Source organism: Diceros bicornis, chromosome 16 (assembly GCF_020826845.1).
Source record: "Diceros bicornis minor isolate mBicDic1 chromosome 16, mDicBic1.mat.cur, whole genome shotgun sequence".
NCBI classification, from domain to species: Eukaryota; Metazoa; Chordata; class Mammalia; order Perissodactyla; family Rhinocerotidae; genus Diceros; species Diceros bicornis.
The window spans coordinates 13,657,451-13,683,465 of NC_080755.1; the positions used below are offsets into that span (position 1 = coordinate 13,657,451).

The 26,015-nt window shown below is 42.7% G+C and overlaps 1 protein-coding gene across 7 annotated transcripts in view; it reads right to left on the reverse strand.

Moving 5' to 3' along the window:
• Positions 1-26,015, reverse strand: part of GREB1L (GREB1 like retinoic acid receptor coactivator) — a 259,827-nt gene that overhangs the window by 16,303 nt on the left and 217,509 nt on the right. For 6 of the 7 annotated variants that reach the window (XM_058556833.1, XM_058556840.1, XM_058556838.1 and 3 more), the window contains 8 exons: positions 16,047-16,180; positions 12,786-13,125; positions 8,592-8,707; positions 7,705-7,949; positions 4,396-4,976; positions 4,068-4,170; positions 1,477-1,632; positions 1,045-1,184 (listed from right to left, as the gene is read on the reverse strand). In XM_058556833.1, the coding sequence (XP_058412816.1) occupies positions 1,045-1,184; positions 1,477-1,632; positions 4,068-4,170; positions 4,396-4,976; positions 7,705-7,949; positions 8,592-8,707; positions 12,786-13,125; positions 16,047-16,180 (1,815 nt within the window). The remainder of the gene's footprint in view (positions 1-1,044; positions 1,185-1,476; positions 1,633-4,067; positions 4,171-4,395; positions 4,977-7,704; positions 7,950-8,591; positions 8,708-12,785; positions 13,126-16,046; positions 16,181-26,015) is intronic. The other variant, XM_058556839.1, reaches the window with a different exon arrangement.

Here is a 26,015-nt window from a genome sequence, read left to right on the forward strand (position 1 = left end):
TTAACTTCTAGTTCACTCAGCTTCACAAGAGTGGAAATATACTACTTAGTACTGTAATCACACAGAAACTACATAAATATAGGGTTTTTAATAAATTTTCTAAAAACCTATGATTTATGGATTGGGAGACTTGAATCTTAAATATTCTGTAAAGCATTGTGAGCTGATTTCAAACTAGCCCACTAAAAGTTTTCAATAACACCAAGAAAACAAATAGGATATAAAAGGAAACTTGTATTAGAAGGGCAGAATGATCAATCCAGGTTTTCAGTACATTCCCTTCCAGTACCTTGGGGAAAGGGTGAGGACCTGGTTCTCAGGAGCAGAATCAAGTTTGGGGCAAGTACAATCAGTATATCCTATAGGAAGGAAGAGTTGTTCTAGGTGTTCAGAGCTAAGTAATAAAAATCAAGAAGATAAAGTGGGGGAAAGCGACATGGAACTTATCCCCCAAATAAGCACTGCATATCATTTGCTGCCTTTCCCATCTTTTGTGCTTAAAGATGCTCAGACCAAAAAGAAGCCAAATACTAGGGGGTACTAGCTCAACTTCTGTGTTCCTATTTCTTGTTCTCTATAAATAAAAGAGCAACCATTGTCTTCTCTGTAAGCCCAGTGGTCAAACCATCCCACGCTGGAGTAAGAATATGACTAGGTTGGTGCAAATCAACAGACTTGTTCACAGCTCAAAGGGCACACCCTATAGATCAACAACCCAAAGAGGGGAAAGACCCTTTCGTCAAGTATACCATAATAAGCAGTTTTTTCAGGATCACAGATAAACATCTCAGCTACTCTCTAAACTAAACATGATACACATAACCATTTTGATGAAGTGACTTAAGACACTAAAACTCAGTTTCTTTCCCTCTTCCCCTCCTCCGCCCATAATCCCTAAGCCCAAAGTAATGCATTTTGCTCACAAATGAGTGGCTCCATCTCATAAGCTATCCTTTGTCTAGGGCCTGAAACTGGGAGCCTTATTTTTCATCCTTTACATACAAAATCCATGTTGGGTAACAGGCAAGGGCAAAGGGGCTGCACCTGGGAGGCGGAGGTGAAGTCCATGTACTGGTGGCACTGCTCACAGTGGTGGAAGGTGTTGTACGCCGCGTATTTGGTCAGCATCATGGACACAGTTTCTCGTTTCCTGGGCTCCTCAATTCTGGATTCCTTTATTGCTTCTGTGTATGAAGAGGCAAAAAAAAACCTTCCCATGATTTGCATGAAGCCCCTACACCTGGGAAGAAAAGTCCCCTACGCCCTGAAAGGGCTTTTCCAAGGATTCTTTGATTTAATCCCTGAGAGGCAGGTAGGAGAATTACAAGGTGATATGTACGTGTGCAAGAGCAGAGGAAAGCAGAGAAGAGAATTACTTAAGCTGCTCTCAAAGATTCAACTGCCCCAGGCCTCCTGCCCTGGTTTAGGTTCCCCTTCACCTTCAGAGGAGGTAAGCCTTGTTCCACTTGCACTGACCTTGTTTGACCCCTGCCAGCTTCTCAGTATATACCAGGCTCATCAAACTGTACTTGGGATCATGCACACTGACGTCAAAGGGCATTTTACTGAAGCTCTCGATGTCAGGCCAGGGCTCTCCCTCTGACTGGCTCACTTCACTGCTTTCACTGTGATCTTGGACAAGAAGAAAGAAAGTGTGCAGAGAAGATGGATTGACTGGCCTCCCGGCCTCCCTCCCAAGTGCCAGAGATGAAAGGTTTTATGAAACATAAAGCCCAGATGGGTGGACAAAGGCATTTCTGAAAAATGAGCTCCCGTGTCCTAGGGTAGAGGGAAGCAGACTTGTCCCTCTGACCCATACTGAGAGGGACGTGTGCCTTCACTGGCCCCCAGCATTAGCCTCTACAGACCCAGTCCACAAACTCCCACATATATGAGATCAACTGTCTCCCACCCCAGCCCCCCAAATTGCCTTAAAAGCTTGTTTAATTTTGGATAATCTAAATTCTATCTTAGAGTTTTAGTTGTGGGGTTTTTAAGACTTTGACAGCCTAGAAGATTTTAGAGATACACTGAGCAAGATTCCCAGTGCCTGCTGCATATTAGAATCACCTGGGAGCTTGTAAACATCCCTGTCTTAGGCCAACCCCCCACCTCCCACCCCCACCCCCACCCCCAGAATCTCCTGTATTACCCAGGCACCTGCTGTGGTGTTTAAAGCTCCTTGGGTGGTTTCTATATGCAGTCAAGGTTAAGTGCCAGTAGCCTTGGGTTTGAAGCCAGGTTCTGCCCCTCACTACTGCACACCTGCAGGCACCTTAACCCATCAGGCTCCCCTGATTGGTTTAAGGATTCCAGATGGTATATTGAAAATGCTAAGACAGTGGCAGGCACATGGTGGGTGTCCAATAGATGACATTTGTTATTAATAACAAAAATTATAAGATCAGAAAGCTTAAGACAACTTTAGAAGGGAGAAAGGAAGAAAAAAACTCAAAAAATGTCAAAAGACTGTAAGTATAGCTATTACCTTTTTAACACAATCCTGTTTAATATCCTTGAGCTGACGTTTGCATTTTACTTAAAACTTAAAGCTTATTCTAGTTTTTGAAAAACATGTCATTGTGCCTCTCCAGAGCACCATCACATTCACCTGCTCTAAAATGAGGGAGGGCGAAGGAAGAAAGCCTAACGACCAGTGCTGTTCTCTACAAAGGCCAGGTTTGCCTGTCCCACTGGCTGTGGGTGACTCTCTCACAGCTTATCGCACACATTAAGACCCAAGAGCACTGTAGCAGGATCTGAGGAGAAAATTAAAGGCATTGTTCTTCTGTGGTGCCAGTGAGCCTGGCGGGAAAGTTGGCGGGATGACAGGTCCCTCACTCCTTGTCTGCTGGGCTCTGCCTTTGCCCTCTTGGCCCCAGCCCCCTCCAGGCGGCCAACCTAGAGCTCTGGGTACCCTCTGTGGTGGGCCTGGGGTCTGGTACAGCTCACCTGGGAACACAAAGAAGAAGATGTGGATGGGAAGATGGGATTGTGTGTGTGTGTGTAATCATGGATGTGAACTGGTAAGGAATGGAAATAGGGCCGAAAGCCATAATAAAATGATTCAATATGGCTGATTTTACCTAGTCTTGCTCTGGACTAAACTAGTCCCTTGAGCTGGTCACAGAACAGGTCCAACTATTTAGGAAAAGCAAGTAAGGTGAGATCTCCAAGGGCTAATCTGATAGAAGATGCCAAGGGCTTTCCCTTTTCTGGACTCATCTTTGAGAGGCTTGGGAAGAACTTCTAGCTGATTATCTCTACTGCTCGCCCCCACCCCCAGCCTGTTCCCCTCTAGCACAAATTGCTCTGAGGTGTGAAACCACAGTTTGAGGCCACACTGTCCTTGGCCACAGATGTAACGTTGGCTGATCCCTGCTCATACCCACTTTCTGGCCCTGCTGGATGGGCTGCAGAGTGGAACTGCCTCACCGGTAACAGCTGGGGGGAAAGGGCTAGGAAGTGGGGAACAGGAGGAGGAGAGCTGGGATGATCTTGGTTTGGAAACCAGCCCCCACGACCCTGTCAGGCACTAGCCCCTGCATCTTACTGCCACCGTGAAGGGGTTTGTTTATGGTGCCAGGGTTCTGTTCTGCACATAGAAGTTTCCATTTCATTATAGGAATCTATACACCTTCACTCAGAGCCTGCAGTTAAAATATAAGGTGCACTCTGACTAACCCACAAAGGCCTAGTATCCAGAGTATAAAACACGCCCTGGACCCTTAAGCAGTAGGACACCACAACCGAATTTTAAATCTGAATGACTGCACCATCTGAGCAATCCATCCATCCAACAGGGCTTTTAAAAGGCCTCTTTGCCCAGCGTCTTGTGGGACATTGCGAGGGGGAGGACAAAAGAGTGGAGGGCTCCACCCCCGGCCTCAAGGAGCTAAAACATGGCCCCAGTTTACTTACGACTATTTGCCAGCACGTTACCTTTAACCTCGCAATAACGCCATACATTAGGTATTGTAGAAATCCAGAAGGCAAAGGAAAACTCCCGGATTTGGTGTTAATGTCTCTGTATGTTGCCCCTTGCACTGCCTGGGTTCAGAACTCACCGGTGTTGATCTCTCCCTCATCATACACATCCACCTCCAGAAGCCTGATGAGCATGCGGAAGAGAATCCTAAGGAACTGTAAATAGGAGCCAGTCTTTCCCACCTGATGGAAATATTTTTAATTGGGGAGAAGGGAGGAGGGAAGAGAGGGAAGGAAAAGAAAAAAGAGATTTCACACCTGGGCTCTTCGGTGTCTTCTTCTGCCTCTGAGAGGCCTGAGGACCTCATTGCTCTGATCACACCCACCCCAGCCCCAAGACGTTCCCTGACTTCTTTCCATCTTGGGGACCCCAGCCTAGGACAGGGCCTGGCCTGGCCCCCGCCCTACCTGGGGGGGCCCAGTCAGCAGCAGCCGCCGGGGGTGGCAGGTCCGGGCGCCAGAGGCAGGGTCCAGCTGGTTGCCGGAGTCAGCGTGGTGCTGCCGAGCCGAGGTCCACTGCCTGTAGTAGAGGGATTGCTCCTCGCTGCTCATGTCCTTGTGCAGCAGTGGCCGCAGGGAGCTCACCCAGGCCACGTCAGCGTGCGGCAGCAGGGATGAGGAGGATGGCAGCTTGCCACCCCTCTGGGAGCCCAGGAGGCTGTAGGCCGCTTTCGATAAGATCACTATTGGGGGCAGAGTGGTGTGCAGGCCCCTGCAGCCTTGGATAGGCTGTCCCAGCCACGGGAGGGCCCGGGGTCCCGAGGAGGAGGAGGACGACGACGAAGGCTTGGAGGTGGTGCTGCTCGCCATGTGGGGGCCCAGGGAGTCACACTCCTGCTTCAGAGTCTCTCCAGCTCCTGCTATGCCTGCAGAGACCCCTTCATCCAGCCCCATGCTGTTGGCTGGGCTCTGGAAGCTGGGGGTCAGGGACTGCTTCTGGGACTTGTCGGCCGTGCTGGAAGAGCTCACCCCGTTCTCCATGATGGAGCCTGCAAGAGGACGGACAAAGCCCACCCCAGAACCCCGTTACCAATGCTAAGGTGTGCTCTCCTGGGTTCCAGGCACCTCTGGGAAGGAGGAAAAGGCCAAGAAACCAGCTGGAACATGGCTCTGTATGCCAGCTGCAGAAATCTGTCCTAGAAATCTTCCCTTTGTCCTCCCTCTCCATGCTCCCCACTCCCGCTCCCCTGCCCTGGCTTTTGGGTAGGATTGGCCAATGGGAGACACCAGCAGGAAACCAGTTACTTATTCCCTGGCTCCCTTCCTGGCCACTCAGGGTGGGCTGCCTTTCTCCACGAGGGCTGTGGCACATGTCATGCCAGCTTCTCTGGGTCCCGGGAAGTGCTCCCTCTCCTGGCTTCTTCAGGCCCAGTGGTGGTCAGGGGGCCCTGGGGTTAACTATACCACCTCTTGCTCCTTTTCTAAATCCTGCCCACATCTTTTTAAATAATCCTGTTGTTAAACTCTCCTCAAGTTACCTCATTTGGATACGCCATCTGATTCATTCCAGGACCCTGACCAATACAGGCTCCACATTCAAGTCCCACTCCAGTGGCACTCGCTTTCTTCTGGGGTCCAAGGACCTCACACTTCCAGCTGTGGATAAGCTCCCCAGGGTGTAGGCACTTCCATGGATGCCCAAACCAGCGTGGGAAATGTTTCCATGTGAAGGAGGAAGGAAGGTATGATCTACTCCCAATGAGGTGTTGCTCTTGCCCAGAGATCCTGGTGCATTTGGCCAATTCACTTCAAATATGTTTTTCCCCCTAACAGATCAGCCACTCTTTGGTTTGAGGACATCCCAAAAGCTCATTATGTTCAGTACTGAAGTCCCTCTCTGGGCTCAGATTGGTGCTTCCCAGGCGTGTAGGTCAAATCCCAACCAGGAAGATCCTAGGTGAATGGCTAGTAACTAGAGGTCATAGAAACCAAGTCAGTCCACTTGCTCATCTGACTTGTGTGTCTTTCCATCTTGTATGAGGGCTTGCCTCTCTCTTCACAGCCCAGACCCTGAGTCCACATGCCTATGCACTTTGGGCAGTGAGCCTCCCTGAGGACCCTCAACGTCAGCTCAAGGTTGGGGGATGTGTGCTCAGTGGTGTGAGCCCAGCCCCCAGGTCAGGTTGTCCCTGAAGGAAGGGAAACTCTAAACAGCAGAAGGCAAACCATCACCTTTGTGTGAGTTAGAGCAAGGCCAAGAATGTGTGAGCCTTGTGGGGCAGCTCTAGAAATGCAGGGAAAGGAGGGGGTCTGATTAAAGAGCCACAGGAAGGAAGATGAACTCCATGCTGGTATCCAAAAGCTTCTAGATGTGATATTTCCCCCTCCCTTCTGTTACCCTTTACTACTCGCTGTTATTCTGAACTGGTCTCGGAGACCCTGTGGAGGTGGGGGTGAAGGGAGGTACAACCTTGACCCCTGGCTGAGGGGGAGTGGCTGGGCATACCCAATAGAAGGACAGTCCTCATGCTCTTCCAGGCTGAGGGTCACTATTTGTTTTGTTAGTGCCATGATTCCAACTCCTAGAGACCCGTGTATAGCAGATCAGAACCCTGCCTGCCATCCTCTCACCTTCCGGCACTATAGTAGACAATGCTCTGCTGCTATTCATAGGGTTTTCATGGCCAGTTTTTTCAGAAGTGGTATTGGAAATACTGGTGGCATTGCTTTCAGCATCACAGCAACATGCAGCTGCCACAATATGACAACTGACAGACAGGTGGTGTGGTTCCCTGAACAGGAAACGAACCCCGGGCCACGGTGGTGAGAGTGGTACTCATGGCCAAATCTTAACCACTAGGCGAGCTATTGAGGGTCACTATGGAAAGACAGAAAACCCAAAGATAACGGCCTCTTCAGTTCCCACAGGGAGCCATCCAACAGCGGCTGACAGAATGAACAGAAAGACCAGTGCTGCTTTCAGACATGAAATTGTGTGTGTTTGCGTGTATGTGTCATAGTGACGAAAGAAGGGAACTGTGTGCAAGACGGAACCTTCATGGTAGTTACCTCGGGTCATGAGTTTTCATTTTCAATCTCTTCTTTATACTTCATTACATTCTCTGAGTTTTCTATATTAGGCTTTATTACTTTTATAATCAGAAAAAAATTTTAATAGTGCTGCATTTACTGTAATATAACTTAGAAGAAAATTCATCAGGCACTGCCACAGGCCATACAGTAACACTACAAGGGAGGGGCTGGCAGGCTGGGGGTAGATCATCACAGTCAGCCAGCAGCCCCAGAGCAGCCTTCAGTATACAAACACTTGCCGTAAGTACTGAGAAAAGTCATTCATTCATTCAGACAAACACTTTGCGCCAGGTACTAAGCCAATGAGCACAACTTACAGCTTCAGGATCTAGAAGGAAAAGAGGGCCTTTGTGCAAATATCAGATTCATAATATCCATGAGATGATTAGGGTTGGAAAGACTAGGGAAAATGTGGCAGGCTGGGGCTCACAAAATTTATTTATTATATTTGGCCTTTTACCAAGCTCTTCATTAATGTTTCCCCAGAGAGGTATTTTGTGCTGTTAACAGTCATGTTTTCCAAGTCTCTCTCCTGAGGAACTGAGGTCTGGACAGGATGTCTGAGTCACCAAATGCTGTTCTGAAAGCCTTGAGGGGTGTTAGTAAGGGCCTCTGCCTTCGGCACGTCTACCTCCCTCCTCACTCCTGTCTCTCATCCCTTGAGAGAGAAAAGAGAGCACTGACCTGAGGTTCCCGTGACAGCACTGCTGTTGCTCTGGGGCCTCTCCAGGTCGATCAGCAGCTCGTCAGAGTCGTTCTCGCTGACTGTGGCTCTCTCCTGCTCCTTCCCACTAAGGTCCAGGGCAACAGCAGGCCCCCGGATGACCTCTTTTGAGACATAGCAGCATGCCAGACCCACCTCCTGCTCCAAGGCCGTGCGAGTTAAATAGCTCGAATCAATTAACCGGAGGTCACAGTACTTCAAAGACCTGCACAAAAGCAATGGTGTGTCTGGTGAGCCATCTGGCCGTGCGTGCAGGGTTTGTGTGTGCCTGGATAGCTGGATGTATCGAAGCAGGTAAAACCATGGGTTTCAGTGCTGGGTAATCTTGATTTAAACCTCAGCTCTGCCACCTCCTAGCTGTTATAACCTTGGGCTAGTTGCTTCATTCTCCCCAAAACAGGGCCTTATATGGTTATTGTAAGGAATGGATGGCATGACACATGTAAAGCATTTATACAGTAAGCATTCAATTACTGCTATTATTGTTGTTGTTGTTGCCTTCCAATCTACAGGCCCTAGATCCTTGAGGGAGTGGGAACAGCAGATTAACAGAGACACTTCATCCACAAAAGTCCTCGTTTGGGGCAGGTGCTTCTCCTCTCTGCCTCTCTGGCCTCCCTGCTTTGATGCATAGAACCTTCTTAACTGTAGCTTTCTTCCATTCCCCAAATTGCTAGGTGATCTCTGGAAAGTCAAAAGAAAGAATCCAGGAAGTCTAAATTTCTTACATCCTTGAATAAAACAATTCTCACTTACCAAATAAACAAAATGGATAAGTGTCAGCCAAGTTTTAACCATCAGCTCAGCGGGCAACTAATGAAAAATGAGAACTAATGATTCACACTACCTGGGAAAGGTTTCTCCAAGAGGATCTTTGCCAGTTAATATCACAATACAAGGCAGACCTTCTAAATCTTGGTATGTCCGAGGGATCCACTCTTCTGGTTCATTTCCTCTCCAAGTCTGTAGAAAGGGACCCATATGATAAAATTAAAACCACTTGTTTCCACCTTTTTAAAGGTTTTATAGGTTTAAAGATTTTCCAGATTTTATAAACTTGTGCTTAATGACTTCCAGTAAGTGTGTGTGTGTGTCTACATATATTTTAATTGCCACTAAAAAGCATACACAAACCACTTCTAGAAGAATGTGGCCTTTAGTTTTTATCTCAGTAGGATAAAGTAGGAAGTCTTGGTATACATCACGCATTAGCCACACAGGCCAGAGACAAAGAATGTGAACTATCCCACCAGTGATGCAGACCTTACAGAAATCCTGGTTAAACTACCTGACTTAAGGCTCTTAAATATTCTTTCTTCATATAATGGACAGACTCTTCGGACTGATTGAAAAAGACAGTTTCAGTTGCAAATGACTAATGAAGGAATCTCAACAACACTCCATGAAGACATTGTCACAAAGAAAATCATGAAATTAGCCACCCCTGGTGGTTATTTTTCCTCTTTCTCCCTTTATTGACTTTCAAAATAATTGACAAGTAATTATTGGCTTAGGGCCCCAAAGAGTCTCTCTCAAGAAGGTTAAAAATATAATGAAACCTGGACCAAGGAAAAAACCGGCCCCTTACTTGGAAGTAGTAATGCAATTAGCTCACGGTTTTACAAGGAATCTATTAAGCATCAACTTCTCATATATCTTAACACGTATATACATACACACATATACGTATATCTTTAATAAGTGGAACGTCAGTCTTGAAAACATGATTATATCAATGAAAAGGAAAAAATCCCATCATCTTGTAAGATGTTGAAAAGTGACAAGATCTTATAGATTTTTCTATTTTAGAGCCAAAAGGAAATAGACCATTTTTAAGTACATAAGACCATTTTAAGTAGGCCATTTTTAAGTACACATCATAAAGTGTGTAGCATCTAACTATGCTTTATATGCACTTTCTTGCAGGAGTTATAAGAAATGAACTGACGTTTCTGATAAATAACTGACATTCTGTTCCCTTATGGAACAAGGACTAAGAAGTGAGGTGTTAAGTAATGGATACAAATTTATTTTAAAATATAGACTTGTACTTCCTTTGCTAAACACAAAATGGGATAAAAAGAAATCTACCAGGCAAGAATATAATATAATAGAGTTTGATTAATGATTTGTTGATGTCTAGAAAAACCAGTCCTTAGAAATAAATATACCCACAATTACTTCAAGTAAAATGTATATAATTTGTAAAAATGGAAGAACCTTAACCTTGTTGCCCAATTTTTTGATAATTTGTAAACAATGATAATTCAATGGATCTACATAACTGTTTACAAGTTTGAGAGACTTTCCATGTCTTAGAAAATCAATCTGTCAAAAATATTTTTTTTTAAAATATTAGAAGAAAGTTTCTTTACAAAAATTCAGTTTTCTATACATTTTCATGTTAGAGGGAACCATAACATTATCTGATTTAAAGCAAACAATTCTGGAAATAGGAACCATTTTACTTACTGCCTTCACATTGGACTCATGATATCCCTGACATTGGGGTTCTCCCTAAATATATTTTATCTCCCAGAAACCATCCATAGGTCACGGTTCCACCAATCTTAATGAGGCTGGGTTATAATGATAACAGATATTATGTTATACTCCACAAGGAGATTTATTTTCAAAAGATTATTAAACAAATCTCTTTAACTCTTGACCAAGGAGAGCTAGCCAATCCCACTATAAAATCCTCTTCTGTCACATTGCTACTTCTGATGAATGATGGCTACAGTTCTTCTATGGATCAACCAGGCCCTCAGGATGATTTTACTACAGAAGCATTTAAGACAATACAAAAGACTGGGTAGGGGGGAGTTCAAGAATAGTATGGGGCTCAAGGCCACGGAAATCTAATGAAAGCTTCACAGGCCTTCTGGAGGAACCGATTTATTTAGATTTAAACCTGGTATCCTTCCAAAGTGCTTGTCACTCTTTCTAAGACTTCTAAGTTAACCCCAATACCTGACAGGATAATTGGAGGTAAGCACAAGAATAAGGCCATCTAATGGCAGAAGAGGCACTGGATTTTACCCAAAATTAGAGGTAAAAGGCACACCCATGCCAACTTGTCAGTGGTAAAGGAAGTTGGTAGCTTAGAAATAAACAGGTGAAGCAGAGACCACTCGGCAAGCAGCAGTCTTACTTAGGATGTGAACATTTCAACAGGATTTCATAGTTTCACTTCCACTCAAATAGAGAGTATAAGCAGGATAGACTGATGGGATCCAGTGGTTTTAAGAATATGGAAATCTCTTGCGTGGTTGGTGCCTGGCAGCTACTCATATAAATTGAGATACAACTGCTTTGAGAAGCAATTACTTGAGACCCCCTTCATGTATGGCAGGCTCTCAGAACAGCAGCTGCACAGACCAATCACCCTCTAAAAGCCCTGAACGTGATTCCGATATGCTATCAGCCAGGTTAAGAACCTCAGGTCTTGACTGTGGTTTTCAAACTATGGCCCAGATGGGCAAATTATTTAGGACCCACTGATTTATACTGACTTAGTGACCGGCACTTCTGAAGCGTCTGAACAAATGACCTAAGACTCTATAAGTAGCTACACGTGACCAGTGTCAATGGAGACCTAAGACCCTGCAGCCTCACAGCCTTTAGACCATCTCCCTGCAGGAGGTGTGTGACTTCACAGAGCGGCACTGATTATTGCTTTTCCAGATTCTTCATCATTAGCATTATTCAAGTTGTCTCAAGACTTATGTCTCAATGAGTTATAATGTAAGAAGAGTTTCAGGACTCTTATTTGTTATTCATCCTAGGAATTCTGTTGTAATGTGGTCTATGACTATAAATTAAAATTGTGAACATTATATCTACATATGAAATATAAATGTCACAACTTCCACTAAATATAGGAGTTTCTATTTGTAGGCAGATTTATTTGTTCCAGTTGCTTATCAAGCTAATACAAAATATTTTGTTTGCAGTTTGGGTTATTCAATTTAGGCTAGGTAATAGAATACAATAAAAGGTTTGCATTTGCAAAATGCTTTAGAGCTCTTAGAGATCATACAGTCCAACTCTCATTTTGCAGATGAGAAACTGCAGGCCAGCATGGAAATGCAAATCCTCCAAGACTGTGTGCTTTCTTTTCATGAAATTTGTGTCAAATTGGATTTTTCTTAACCCAATTTAGCTCAGTACTTAGTGTGCAGGGTGCAGATACCATGTCAGTCTGACTCAGACACAAAGTACCCTACTTACATGTATGCAGGTATTTTATTGAATGCTTTCCAATGGCTAGGGCCCATTGGATTATAAAAGTCCCCAGAAAAACCTGAGCAGAGCGTAAGGTAGGGAGTTAGGTTAGTTGATTTAAGAATTCTGCCCCGCCCATGCCTAACAGGAGGGGTTTAGGAGAACCAATCAGTCTCTGGCTGTGCAGAGGGGCAGTGGGCTGGCTCATGCACTAAATCCCTCTGTAGGATGCTTGGGTAAGTCTCAGTCCAGCCCAAGCCTGGGGCTGAGGGTTAAATCAAGTAAAAAGAAAAAACAAACTTGAAGAATCCACATGCAAGAGGGCATTCTATATGAATACTGAGGATAAAACAGAATACTTCACCGACTCTAGACATGAGCTGCCAGCCAGCCGGGATGGACAGAAAAGAATTAGTGAATTGATGATACTTAAAGGTGTACCCCACAGAGGTCTGGCAGAACAACTTACCTTTTGTTTCTGAGAAAACAGATGGCTGTGGGCTAGATGCATTTCGAACAAGGTCAATAAATATGAGGTGAAACTGGGTGATCTCAATTTTGCACCTGCAGTTGGAGAGCGTGGAACACCAACTGCAAGCACATGCTAAGAAGGGGGCTTGACAGAATCTTATTGGACTGGTTCCAATTAGGAAAGTGAACATGTCCCTTAGTTTAGCCTTAACATTGTCATGAAGATCAAATAGACCTATGTGCAAAACTCAATTAAACTCAGGCCTCTGGGCCACCTATGTAGGATTCCTAGAAAACAGAAACAAATGGTATTTTGAAGGAGAAATGTCTATCCATTGCTAACCTTTAATCGTGCCACAAAGTGAGTTGCAACATTGAGTTCAGAGGCAGGGTTCCCAAGGATGATCTCAAAGCGATACTGCAGCCCCAGCTTGTCGCGCACCTCCTGCAGCCGCTCCTTGGCTAACATTGCCAGCTGCACGGAGGGCACCCTGATAATGAGCATGTGTCCCCTCCCACTTTTGGTTTTTCCTGGGGAGCTGATGAGGTCATCCATAATGCTGAGTGTTTCTGGCGTGCTGTGGTCTCGGAGTGACGCCATGGTGGTGAGAGCCATCAGAGCCTCCGAGTACTGCTGGATGAGAAGGTAGCAGCGGACGACCATGCTGTGCAGCCTGGGGTACCTTCAACAGAACACAGGGAGCTAGCATTTGGGCAGCAGGACGAGCTGGGACAGCAAGGTCTGTGCGGTAGGAATGCAGACCACGCATGGCGGGAAAGGGTCACTGCTCAGTGCTGGGCTTGGCTCAAGAATGACCCTGGAGCCCACATCACTAGAAGGAAAAGTTGAGCTTCCAACACCTGTCAGTCAGAACCTGCCGAGATAGGTACAGCAAGTTAAAGAGGTTGAGGGATGGTCTAGCGACCCTCGCTTCTCTGAGTGTGGTCTATGGCCCAGCAGCAGTGCCACCTGGGAGCTTGTTAGAAATGCCAAATCCTCCCACCCCAGATGGATGGAATCAGAATCCTCAGCTTGACAAGATCCCCAGGTGATCCATGTGCACAGTAAATTTTGAGAAGCACTGGTCTAGTCAGGTTAATCGTCGATAGAGTCATAATGGATCATTCCTGGATCCTAACCTCTTGCTGGTGGCATTGGGTTACAATGGTGGCCTTGGCGACTTATTTCTCTGATACTTACGACTACAGTAAAGGAAACTGAGACATTAATGTCATGCCTGTGGATTATCAGACATAAAAAGAGTAATTATGATTACTAATTTGAGGTCAGCCCCACAGACAGCAATAATGATATCTTCCCATAAGATGTGCCCTTGGTGCTGAGAAAACTTGGAGCTGAATGGAGAAATAGCACCCTCTAGTGGTGTGGCCTCCTATCACCGGAGCCCCTGTTCAGTCAAGGGAGCTCGGCAAATGTCCTTGCCTCATCCCAACCCCCTCTGCTCCCAACCTGGACTGCCAGGTAAGAGAATCACTTTGTTCAAATTGGCAGTTTTTACATTTACAGAGCAGACAGAAAATAAATCTCTCATTTATGTGCTATTCTTCAGAAAGCCAGGCCTGCTGACAAATGAGTACAAATGGGTAAAGAGGACCTGCCTGCAGGCATGAGGAGCTGCTGGTCAAAAAAGTAGTCACTGGGAAATAGAGGCCCCAGGCCCAAGATGGCCAAGCCTCTCGTGGAGCCAGCAAAATGAGGGTGAGTCTGTGAACTTTCTTTCTGGTGGCCAGCCAGCAGCACGTGCTGTCACCCAGCAGCTGGATAGGCTAATGGGGGATTTCACCTTTGTTCCACTTCATAATTCTATTTAAAGTGAAACAAGGGATCCACTGGCCTTGCACAGAAAATCCCAGGGTCAAAAACCAATTAGGGTCATCAAATGCAGAGTGTGGTTTTGAAGTACTTTAGAGCTGGAAAGGCCCATAGATGCCCCAGATGCTGACCACTCCACCGTCTCATAGAAGGAGAATGAGTTAAGAGCCTGAGAGAAATTCAGCTAGTTGCCCAAGATCATCCAACTGGTCAGAGACAGAGCTAGGTCTAGATTTCATTCAGGTCTCTGACAATGTCTTCCTACGTTGCAATGATTTAGTAGATTGGGGAAAAGTGAAGAAATCCTTCAGTTCATCAATCCTGGGTCAGTCCCTTCAAGCGTTCAAAAACTCGTAGCTATTATTAGCTTGTGGTGACTGGGTTGGAGGAAGTAAGCACAGATGATCCATGTTTAAAGCTTAATATTTTGCTGGGCCATGTAGGAAAGCCAAAGTTAGAACAAATGCTAACTTTGATATACAGGCATTTATGTTTCACACTCTGAAAGAAATATGAATTTAGAAGTCCAACATATTATATTTGCATTAAAATGTAATTGTAGTTTTGTAAGTATTACAAAAGTTGTATGGAAGCTGATGGGATCATCCATTAAAATATGAGTTATGAAACTGAATGATGTTACTGGAAGGAAAGATACTTTCCAAGCTGGCAGAGGAACAGGTGAGTGGGAAACACTTAAAGCAGAGACTCAGGGGGGATTTTGGAAATCTAAGATCACATGTGCTATGAAAGGATTAATTCTCAGTGTCAGTTAAGTCTTCTCAAATCCAACAGCTGCAAAAATATAAAATCCTACTCTAAGCCTGCTCTTTTTCCCAATGCAACATTATAACTGCTGGATAGGATGCATCCACCTGTCCTCATTTCGATTTTTCTGTCTTTTTTCTTAGCAAAATTATAGGGCAGAGTTGTTAAATAGGTGGCTTGTGATCAATTGGAGCCAGTTTTAAGAAGTAGAGCTCCTAAAACGTGGAATATGCCTCATCAAATACAGCCCATTTGCCCCCAAATCATTGGATGATCAAACAGAATACTGTAGTGGAGGACAGAGAGGAATCTCTCTTAGGTTACATAAATTCTAATGCCTCTACCTACTCTTGGAGTCTATGGTTCAAGGTCAGAGAGGGAAAAATAGGAAAAACATTTACTCTTCCAGAGTTTGATCTGGAACTGGGGGATAAAAAGAAAGCAGAGGAGATAGAAGAATCATGATACTTAACTCCTCAGGTCAGGGCCTGGAGGAGGGGCACTCACTGAAATGATCTGATTGTTCCTTAATTTTCTTTAGTCTATACTCCAAACTCTCAAAGTAAAATTTAGTTTTTATCCAGTCATGTAAGGGTATTTGCCTGTGGTGGACAGAGGAGAAGAGAAGAAAACATGTAAAAGTGTAGGGTGTATGGTGGAGGAAGCCAGACCTCAGAGGAATGGTCTCTAATAAGCAAATCCCTCTCTGCCCGTGTTATCTCCTGGTGGTAGCAATGAACATGCTTGGGAGACAATTCAAAGCACGGAAAGTGGTTTTACGTCCCACTCTGGGTCGCTGGTTTCCTTTGTTGGTCTAGGAGGGTCACAGAAAACTCATATGAGTAAAAGGTCATCTTAGGAAAGGCTCTTTTTATTCTGCCTTTGCATGTCATCTGCACAGCCTGGGCTCCACCAAACTCCCTGTGACACTGACACAAAAGACTTTTGGCTATTCTAGATATGCAAGTACAGCTAAAGAAAAGGTTGAAGGTCGTCCTTTACCTCTCCAAGAGCGTGTTCACCATTTTTTCAAAAGTCTCGTCACACCTCAGAAGTGGGCTTGTGATTCCCCACTGTAGAGACTTACTGTACTCATTCAAGCCGAAGTACAGCTTCTCCTCGCAGCTCATGTCCTCCTGATTCAAAACACAGAGCAAAATCCAGTGAGGACAGGATACAATGCGTCTTGTTTTTTAGGAGGAAAGATCCAGGTTATATCCTGGAGGGTTAAAAAAAATTGTGAATAAACAAGTGGGACTACATCAAACTAAAAAGCTTCTGCGCAGCAAAAGAAACCATCAACAACATGAAAAGGCAACCTACAGAATGGGAGAAAATATCTGCAAATCATATATCTGAAAAGGAGTTAAAATCCAAAATATATAAAGAACTCATACAAATCAACAGCAAAAAAAAACCAAACAATCTGATTAAAAAATGGGCTAAGGAACTGAAGAGACATTTTTCTAAAGAAGACTTACAAATAGCCAACAGGTACATGAAAAGATGCTCAACATCACTAATCATCAGGGAAATGCAAATCAAAACCACAATGAGGTATCACTTCACACCTGTTAGAATGGCTATCATCAAAAAGACAAAAGTATAAACGAATGTGATCTCAATAAAATAATTAAAAAGAAGACAAGAGATAAGTGTTGGTGTGGATGTGGAGAAAAGGGAACCCTTGTACACTGCTGGTGGAATGTAAATTGGTGCAGCCACTATGGAAACAGTACGGAGACTCCTCAAGAAATTAAAAATAGAACTACCATATGATCCAGCAATTCCACTTCTGAGTACATATCCAACAGAAATGAAAACAGTATATCGAAGAGATATCTGCATTCCCATGTTTATTGCAGCATTAGTCACAGCAGCCAAGATATGGAAACAATCTCAATGTCCATCGATGGATGAATGGATAAAAAAGGTGTGTTATATATATATATACACACAATGGAATATTATTCAGCCATAAGAAACAAAGAAATCCTGCCACTTGTGACAACATGGGTGGACTTTGAGGACATTATACTAAGTGAAATAAGCCAGATAGAGAAAGACAAATACTGCATACTATCACTTCTACATGGAATCTGGAAGAAACACAAAAAAAGTCAAACTCATAGAAACAGAAAGTAGAAAAGTGGTGACCTGGGGCTGGGGGTTGGGGGAAGTGGGGAGAGGCTGGTAAAGGGTACAAACTTTCAGCTATGAGAGGAATAAGGTCTGAGGATCTAATGTATAACATGGTGACTACAGTTGATAGTGCTGTATTGTATAATTGAAATTTGCTAAGAGAGTAAAACTTAAATGTTCTCACCAAAAACAACAACAACAACAAAATATATATATATATAAATACGTGAGGTGATGGATATGTTAATTAACTAGATGGGAAGAATCCTTTCCCAATGTCTACATGTATCAAATCATCATGAAGTACACTTTAAATATCTTACAATCTTGTCAATTATATCTCGATAAAGCTGAAAAAATACTGTTTCACTTTATAACCTGATACCAACTCTACAATCATCTCTGAGGCACTAGCTGAAATTTCTTTTCACTTCAAATGAACTTAATATGTGATGAGTGGCATGCTGACATGCTTTAAGGCAGATGGTAACTACATAGACGGCTTGTTTTCTCTTTCTTTTGTTCAGACATTTTCTGAGGAATAGTATTTTTTAGGCCAGTAGAGTCACAAGGTCTATTTTTTTCCCTCTTGAAGCAGCTCTCTGTACTGATACATATGTTATCTCTAGAACTCTTTGGAGATCGACAAACTCAAAAACTCCTCTATTACAGAAAACTTAACTTTTCTGACATCATAATGATGGTAATTCATAAAAAGTTATCCTTTGACAAACAAAATTCATTTTTAAAATGGAATATATACTCTTCTCCCTTTTTAAACAGAATACACAGTCTTTAATCTATCCCCCATCTTGATGACTCAGTCCTCACTGTGAAAATGAATAACTATTTTGGGATGTGATCACTCAGAGGATCCTGAGATGTGCAACAAACTGCGTGCATGTCCTTAAACTAAGTAGCCTCAGAACACTAAATAAGCTTTTTAAGTTCAAGTATCTGCTTTTTAAAATAGGTTTTTCTCCTCTTTTCTACATTAATTTTTCACAGTCATTTCTTTTTGCTGTCATGTTGCCTATGCATTTTAGTCTCTTATTTGTTACTTATTATGTACTGACATTTTTCTTTAAAAACTCTCCAACTCATTTCATAAAGGTAATACAGCAGCTTAAAATGTATAATAAGATAAAAATAAATTAGGCAATCAGAGGAAGAAGAAGCAAGGGTAAGAGAAATAAGATTGGGCCAGGGATAAAGTTAATACTCTCAAAAATGCATACCAGGAGTTTCAGAACATTTTGTTAGAAGTGGGGTACAAATTTGGTTCTGAGTTTTTTAGCAACCCATCCAAAGAGATGAGCAATTGTGTAATTTATAAGGTCTATATGATAAAAATAAAGTGGTATTTAATTGACAGCTTTTAATTTTTTGAGCCCCGCCCCCCAAACCAGTTAATCCTGCTTGTTGGAACAGGGTCTCATTTAAGAATAAATATGCTTTACAACAGGACCAGAGTATGTTCTCATGAATACTGGAGCCTTAGAGCATACAGTGAGAGATATCTATTGTTTATTGGTTTGCTCATTTCTTTCTGGGTTCTTGGTTGTGTTTTGGATAGTGGCGTCAAATAAGTCATTTCAGGATGAAAAAAGTCATTCATCTGAGTTTCCCTCCTCATCTGGACTGATGGCACAGAGTCAGTGGAAAAGCTTTATCTTATATGTACTTGGTCTTCACATTCCTTCTCACCCTTGGTCCTGTTTCTTTGGGAAAGTATAAAATCCTACTCCAAGCCTGTTCCTTTTCCTGATGCAGCATTATAACTTGCTGGGTAGGATGCATCCACTTGTCCTCATTTTGATTTCTCTTTTTTCTTAGCAAAATTATAGGGCAGGTTGTTAAATAGATGGCTTGTGATCAGGTGGAACCAGTATGGGTTTTAAGAACTAGAACGACTAAAAGTAAGAATTAGAAGTGAATAATTTCCTCAATCTGTTGTATTTGCATTAAGTTGTAACTGTGGTTTTGTAAGTATTACAAAAGTTGTAATAGAAGTTAATGGGACCATCCTTTAAAATACAAGTTACGAAACTCTGAATGATGTTACTCTAAAGAAAGATATGTTCTAAGTATCACAAATCACATCATTCATCAAATCCCTATGTCTTTGGCGAAAATGCCCCTTCTCTTAAAAAAAGTCTTCCCCCAAATGTAAATTGGTGCATCCATTATGAAAAACAGTATGGAGGTTCCTCAAGAAATTAAAAATAGAGCTACCATATGATCCAGCAAGTCTACTTCTGGGTATTTATGAAATGAAAACACTAACTCGAAAAGATATATGTACCCCATGTTCATTGCAGCATTATTTACATTTGCCAAGATATGGAAACAATGTAAGTGTCCACTGATGGATGAATGGGTAAAGAAGACGTGGTATATATTTACAATGGAATATTATTTGGCCGTGAAATCTTGCGATTTGCAACAACATGGATGGACCTTGAGGGCATTACGCTAAGTGAAATAAGTCAGACAGAGATAGACAAATACCATACGATCTCACCTATATGTAGAATCTAAAAAATGAAACAAATAAAGAAAACACCAAGCTCATAGATACAGAGAACAGATTGATAGTTGTCAGAGGTAGGGGGAGGGGACAGCAAAATGGGTGAAGGTGGTCAAAACGTACAAACTCCGGTTATAAACTAAGTCATGAGGGTGTGATGTACAGTATGGTGACCATAGTTAATAATACTGTATTGTATATTTGAAAGTTGCTAAGAGAGTAGATCTTAAAAGTTCTCATCACAAGAAAAAAAAATCCTGTAACTATGTGAGGTGATGGACATTAATTAAACTTATTATGGTGATCATTCCTCAGTATATACAAATTATACCCTATGGTGTAAGAGGCCAGAATGGTGTTTCCCTTTGGTGGAGGCATACCTGGCTTCTGGGTGGTGTGGTAAGGTTCTATTTCTTCACCTAGGTGCTGGTCCCATGGGTGTGTTCAGTTTGTGAAAATTCATCAAGCTGCACATTTACATTGTTAATGTAAAAAATAAAAGAAATATGTATATTTTGGTAATATTTCTAATAATACTATGCCCTTGCTAAAAAATTGTTAATGCCTGTGTAATAAGTGTAAACTTTGCCAGCCTGGCCCTCAAAGCCTCCATATGTATTTCCACGTTTCTTTTGCATCCTGTTAAGTGTTCTCTGAAAAATTCCTGATGCTTCCTCCTCTGTGGCCCTGCCCAAGCTATCTGCTGCCAGGAGCGCCTGCCTCCCCATCTGTCTGCTCCATCCTTCCTCTCCTTCAAGGTCCATCCTCAGTGCTCTGTCCTCCACGTCACCACTCCTGGTGCTCTCAAAGACATGCATTTTGATTTTTTGAAATTGTCTTATTCTACTTTGTTTTGTTTTTGAAAATAAAAATTGTATATATTTAAGGTATACAACATGATGTGTTTTTTTTCTTTTTTTTAAATTGAGATATAATTGAAATATAACATTATATTAGTTTCAGGTAAACATATAATGATTCAATATTTGTATATATTGTCAAGTGATCACCACAATAAGTCTAGTTAACATCCATCATCACATGTAGTTACAATTTTTTTTCTTGTGAGGAGAACTTTTATGACCTACTCTCTTAGCAACTTGCAAATACACAATACAGTATTGTTAACTATGGTCACCATTCTGTATATTACATCCCCAGGACTTACTGATTTTGTAACTGTAAGTTTGTACCTTTTGACCCTCTTCACAAATTCACCCCCTCCATCACTCCCCGCCTCTGGTATCCACTAGTTTTCTCTATGTTTTATTCTGCTCTAGATAAGAGTGACTTTGATATACACTTTGCTTTCTCCTCTAAACCATAAGTCCTCTGTGTGTTCTTGGAAAGATCTAACATAAGCGCACAAATGCTCAATAATATTTTTCTAATTGAATTACTTTGCTTTTCTCAATTATTCCTCCTTTAGGACAATGGCTTCAGGAGGCTAATCATTAGGAGCTTCTCCCCTAAGTGTATGAAGTTGTTGTAAATTAGATTCAATATTTTTACCTTTTTTCTTTTTTTTTTTTTAATTTAATTTTTTTTTTATTTTTTCCCCCAAAGCCCCAGCAGATAGTTGTATGTCATAGCTGCACATCCTTCTAGTTGCTGTATGTGGGACGCGGCCTCAGCATGGCCAGAGAAGCGGTGCGTCAGTGCACGCCCGGGATCTGAACCCGGGCCGCCAGCAGTGGAGCGCGCGCACTTAACTGCTAAGCCACGGGGCCGGCCCATACCTTTTTTCTATGTTGATCTCAATTTCATAGGGATGATTTTTTTAAATTTTTAATTAGAATATAATAACTCATCACCCCTCAATTATTTTGAATAAATCCTGGGTATATCTTTAATCCATAAATACATCATGAGATATAACTATGATAAAAATTCTTTTAAAAATATAACCATAGGGAGAGAAGTCAAGATGGCAGCGTAAGCAGACTCTCAACTCACCTCCTCCCGCGGACACAGCCAATTTACAACTACTGGTGGAAAAATTATCCCTGACACAGAACTGAAAACTGGATAAGAGGAACTCCTGCAACAAAGGACAATCCTAATTGATGTGGAAGAGGCAGAAACTCCCTTCTGGAGAGAAAAAATGCCGCCTTCACAATCCGCCAGCCTCACGGCCGCCCGGGAGCAGCCCAAAGGTACGCAGACCCCGTGGAGGCGCGGGGCCCTGAGCCAGGGAGTGCCCCCGCTGTGGGCATTTTGTGGACCCAGCACAATGGAGACAAGTGGCATAATATCTGACTTTGCCTGCAACTGAAACATTGGGGAGTACCCCCAGAAAAGCTGGTTCACAAAGAAATTAAAACCGGCTCTTAAAGGGCCCATGCGTGAACTCACCCGTTTCAGAAAGCAAACTAACATCACCAGAAAGAAAGGTGCACAGTGCTTTGGTGAAAAGAGACTCACCTGATAGGCTCTGAGTGCACTGCAGTGAGAGGTGAGACCTCTCCAGGGACTGGGACATTGGCGGCGGCCATTGTTGTGGCCTGGTGTGAGCGGGCTGACACAGAGGCCATTGGAGTTCTCCCTGGGGCCTGCTAGTCCAGGGTCTGCCCCACCCACTAGAGCACCAATTTAATCCAGCTCAGCCAGGGCAGGCAGCCCACCCTAGAGACTGGCCCCACCCAACAACAAGCCCTCAGGCAACTTGTGGGCCTGCATAGATTGGTGACTGGATTCTCTGCAGCCTGGCAACTGAGCCCACTTCAGTGGGGCAGGGGGTGCACAAGGAGCGGGTGGAGAGTGTGGGGCAGTGGTGGAGTGTGTGGGGCTCCCGCCATGGAGAGACTGGGTCCACTTCAGGAGATGGGGGCACGCACATGGGGCAGGACTGTGTTGACTGTGTGTGTGGACCTGTGGGCAGCAGGGCTTATCAGCTGCAGAAGACTTGTGCTTCTCAAAGACCCACATAGGGAGTTTGCCCCACCTTCAAAAGCCTGAAACAACTGGGTGCTCCCGTGCCTGAGGCCAGCCCCACCCAGCTGCAATCCTCAGAGAGCTGACAAGAGACCTAAAGGCTGGAGGCTTATAGCATTTGTAAGCCCCTGAGCCTAACAACCTGCCATGCTGGGGGCCTACTCACTTAAAAGAAATACTGAAACACAAATGTGGTATTAGAACTTGCAGCCAACTGTGTTGGGGCTCCCAACAGCCAATAAAGAGACAACAACTACAAGCAGCTGAGCATTACAACAGCTGGCCAGGAGCATAACTCAGCTTCCCTGGGCACCTACAGGGAGAGCAAACAGGCGACAACAGAAGGACACACATAGCCCACATAGGGGTCACCCCTGGAACATTGAGAACTGAGGGAAGCACATTGCAGGCCTCCTAAGGCATCACTTATATAAGATCACCTATCCAAGAGCAGGAGACATAGCTGACCTACCTAATACGTAGACAAAAGCACAGGGAAAGAGGCAAAATGAGGAGGCAAAGGAATACATTCCAAGTAAAAGAACAGGACAAAACCCCAGAAAAGGAACTAAGTGAAACAGAAATGAGCAACCTACCCGACAGAGAGTTCAAACAAAGAGTGTTAAGGATGCTCACTGATCTGGGGAGAAGAATAGATGAACTCAGTGAGACTGTCAACAAAGAAATGGAAGATATAAAAAAGAACCAATCAGAAATGAAGAATACAATACTGGAAATGAAAAATTCACTAGAGGGACTCAAAAGCAGAGTAGAGGATACAGAAGAATGGATCTGCGAGCTGGACGAAAGACTAGAAGAAATTACCCAAGCTGAACAGGTAAAAGAGAAAAGAATTAAAAAGAGTGAGGACAGTCTAAGGGACCTCTGGGACAACATCAAGCGCACTAACATCCATGTTATAGGTGTCCCGGAAGGAGAAGAGTGAGACCAAGGGGCAGAGAATCTATTTCAAGAAATAATAGATGAAAAATTCCCTAACCTAAGGAAGGAAACAGACATCCAGGTACAGGAACCACAGAGAGCACCAAACAAGATAAACCCAAAGAGGCCCACATCAAGACATATCATAATAAAAATGTCTAGAATTAAAGATAAAGAGAGAATCCTAAAAGCCGCAAGAGAAAGACAAGTTACATACAAAGGAAATGCCATAAGGCTATCAGCTGACTTCTCAGCAGAAATCTTACAGGCTAGAAGAGAGTGGCATGATATATTTAAAGTGCTAAAAGGAAAAAACTTACAGCCAAGAATACTCTACCCAGCAAGGTTATCATTCAAAATGGAAGGAGAGATCAAAAATTTCCCAGACAAGCAAAAATTAAAGGAGTTTGTCACCAAGAAACCAGTGCTACAAGAAATATTAAAGGGACTGATTTAAGGGGAAAAAGACCACACATAGGAAAAATTATCTATTTCCATGATAAGAGGGTAATGGATACAAATGCACAAAAAAGAGGTTAGATATGACATCAAAAACATAAAATGAGGGAGGAGGGGAGTTAAAGAGTAGAGCTTTCAGACAGAGTCAAACTTAAGAGACCATCAATTCTGTATAGAAGGAGAAAGGAACAGAGAAGGACTACTAAAACACTGAGGAAAAAAAGTTAAAAAATGGCAGTAAGTACATACTTGTCAATAACTACTTTAAACGTCAATGGACTAAATGCTCCAATTAAAAGGCATAGGGTGGCTGATTGGATAAAACAACAAGACCCATATATATGCTGCATACAAGAGACACACTTCAGACCTAAAGACACTCACAAACTGAAAATGAAGGGATGGAAAAAGATACTCCATGCAAATGGCAATGAAAACAAAGCTGAGGTAGCAATACTCATATCAGACAAAATAGACTTAAAAACTGTAAAAAGAGACAAAGAAGGGCATTACATAATGATCAAGAGAACAATCCAACAAGAGGATATAACACTTGTAAATATTTATGTACCCAATGTGGGAGCACCTAAATATATAAAGCAATTATTAACAGACATAAAAAGAGAAATAGACAGTAACACAATAATAGTAGGGGACTTTAACACTCCACTTACACCAACGGATAGATCATCCAAACAGAAGATCAATAAGGAAACATTGGCCTTAAATGACACACTAGAACAGATGGACCTAGTAGATATATACAGAGCATTCCATCCAAAAACAGAAGAATACACGTTCTTTTCAAATGCACATGGAACATTCTCCAGGATTGATCACATATTAGGCCACAAAACAAGTCTCCATAAATTTAAGAAGATTGAAATAATACCAAGCATCTTTTCTGACCACAACAGTATGAAACTACCAATCAACTATAGGAAGAAAATCAGAAAAGCCACAAATACGTGGAGATTAAACAAAACACTACTGAACAACGATTGGGTCAATGAAGAAATCAAAAGATAAATAAAACAATACCTGGAGACAAATGAAAATGAAAATACGACATGTCAGAATTTATAGGATACAGCAAAAGTGGTTCTAAGAGGGAAGTTTATAGCAATACAGGCCTATCTCAACAAACAAGAAAAATCTCAAATAAACAATCTAACAAAGCACCTAAAGGAACTGGAAAAAGAAGAACAAACAAAGCCCCAAATCAGTAGAAGAAGGGAAATAATAAAAATCAGAGCAGAAATAAATGAAACGGAGACTAAAAAAACTATAGAAAAAATTAATAAAACCAAGAGATGGTTCTTTGAAAAGATAAACAAAATTGACAAACCTTTAGCTAGACTCACCAAGAAAAAAAGAGAGAAGGCTCAAATAAGTATAATCAGAAATGAAAGAGGAGAAATTACAATGGACGCCTCAGAAATACAAAAGATTATAAGAGAATACTACAAAAAGCTATATGCCAACAAATTCGACAATCTGGAAGAAATGGATAAATTCTTAGAATCATACAACCTTCCAAAACTGTATCAAGAAGAAATAGAGAATTTGAATAGACCAATCACCAGGAAGGAGATTGAAACAGTAATCAAAAACCTCCCCCAAAATAAAAGTCCAGGACCAGACGGGTTCCCTGGTGAATTCTACCAAACATTCAACGAAGACTTAATACCTATCCTTCTCAAACTCTTCCAAAAAATTGAGGAGGGAGGGAAGCTCCCTAACTCATTCTACGAAGCCGACATTACCCTGATACCAAAACCGGACAAGGACAACACAAAAAAAAAAGAAAATTACAGGCCAATATCACTGATGAACATCCATGCAAAAATCCTCAACAAAATACTAGCAAATCGCATACAACAATACATTAAAAAGATTATACACCATGATCAAGTGGGATTTATTCCAGGTATGCAGGGATGGTTCAACATTCACAAATCAAT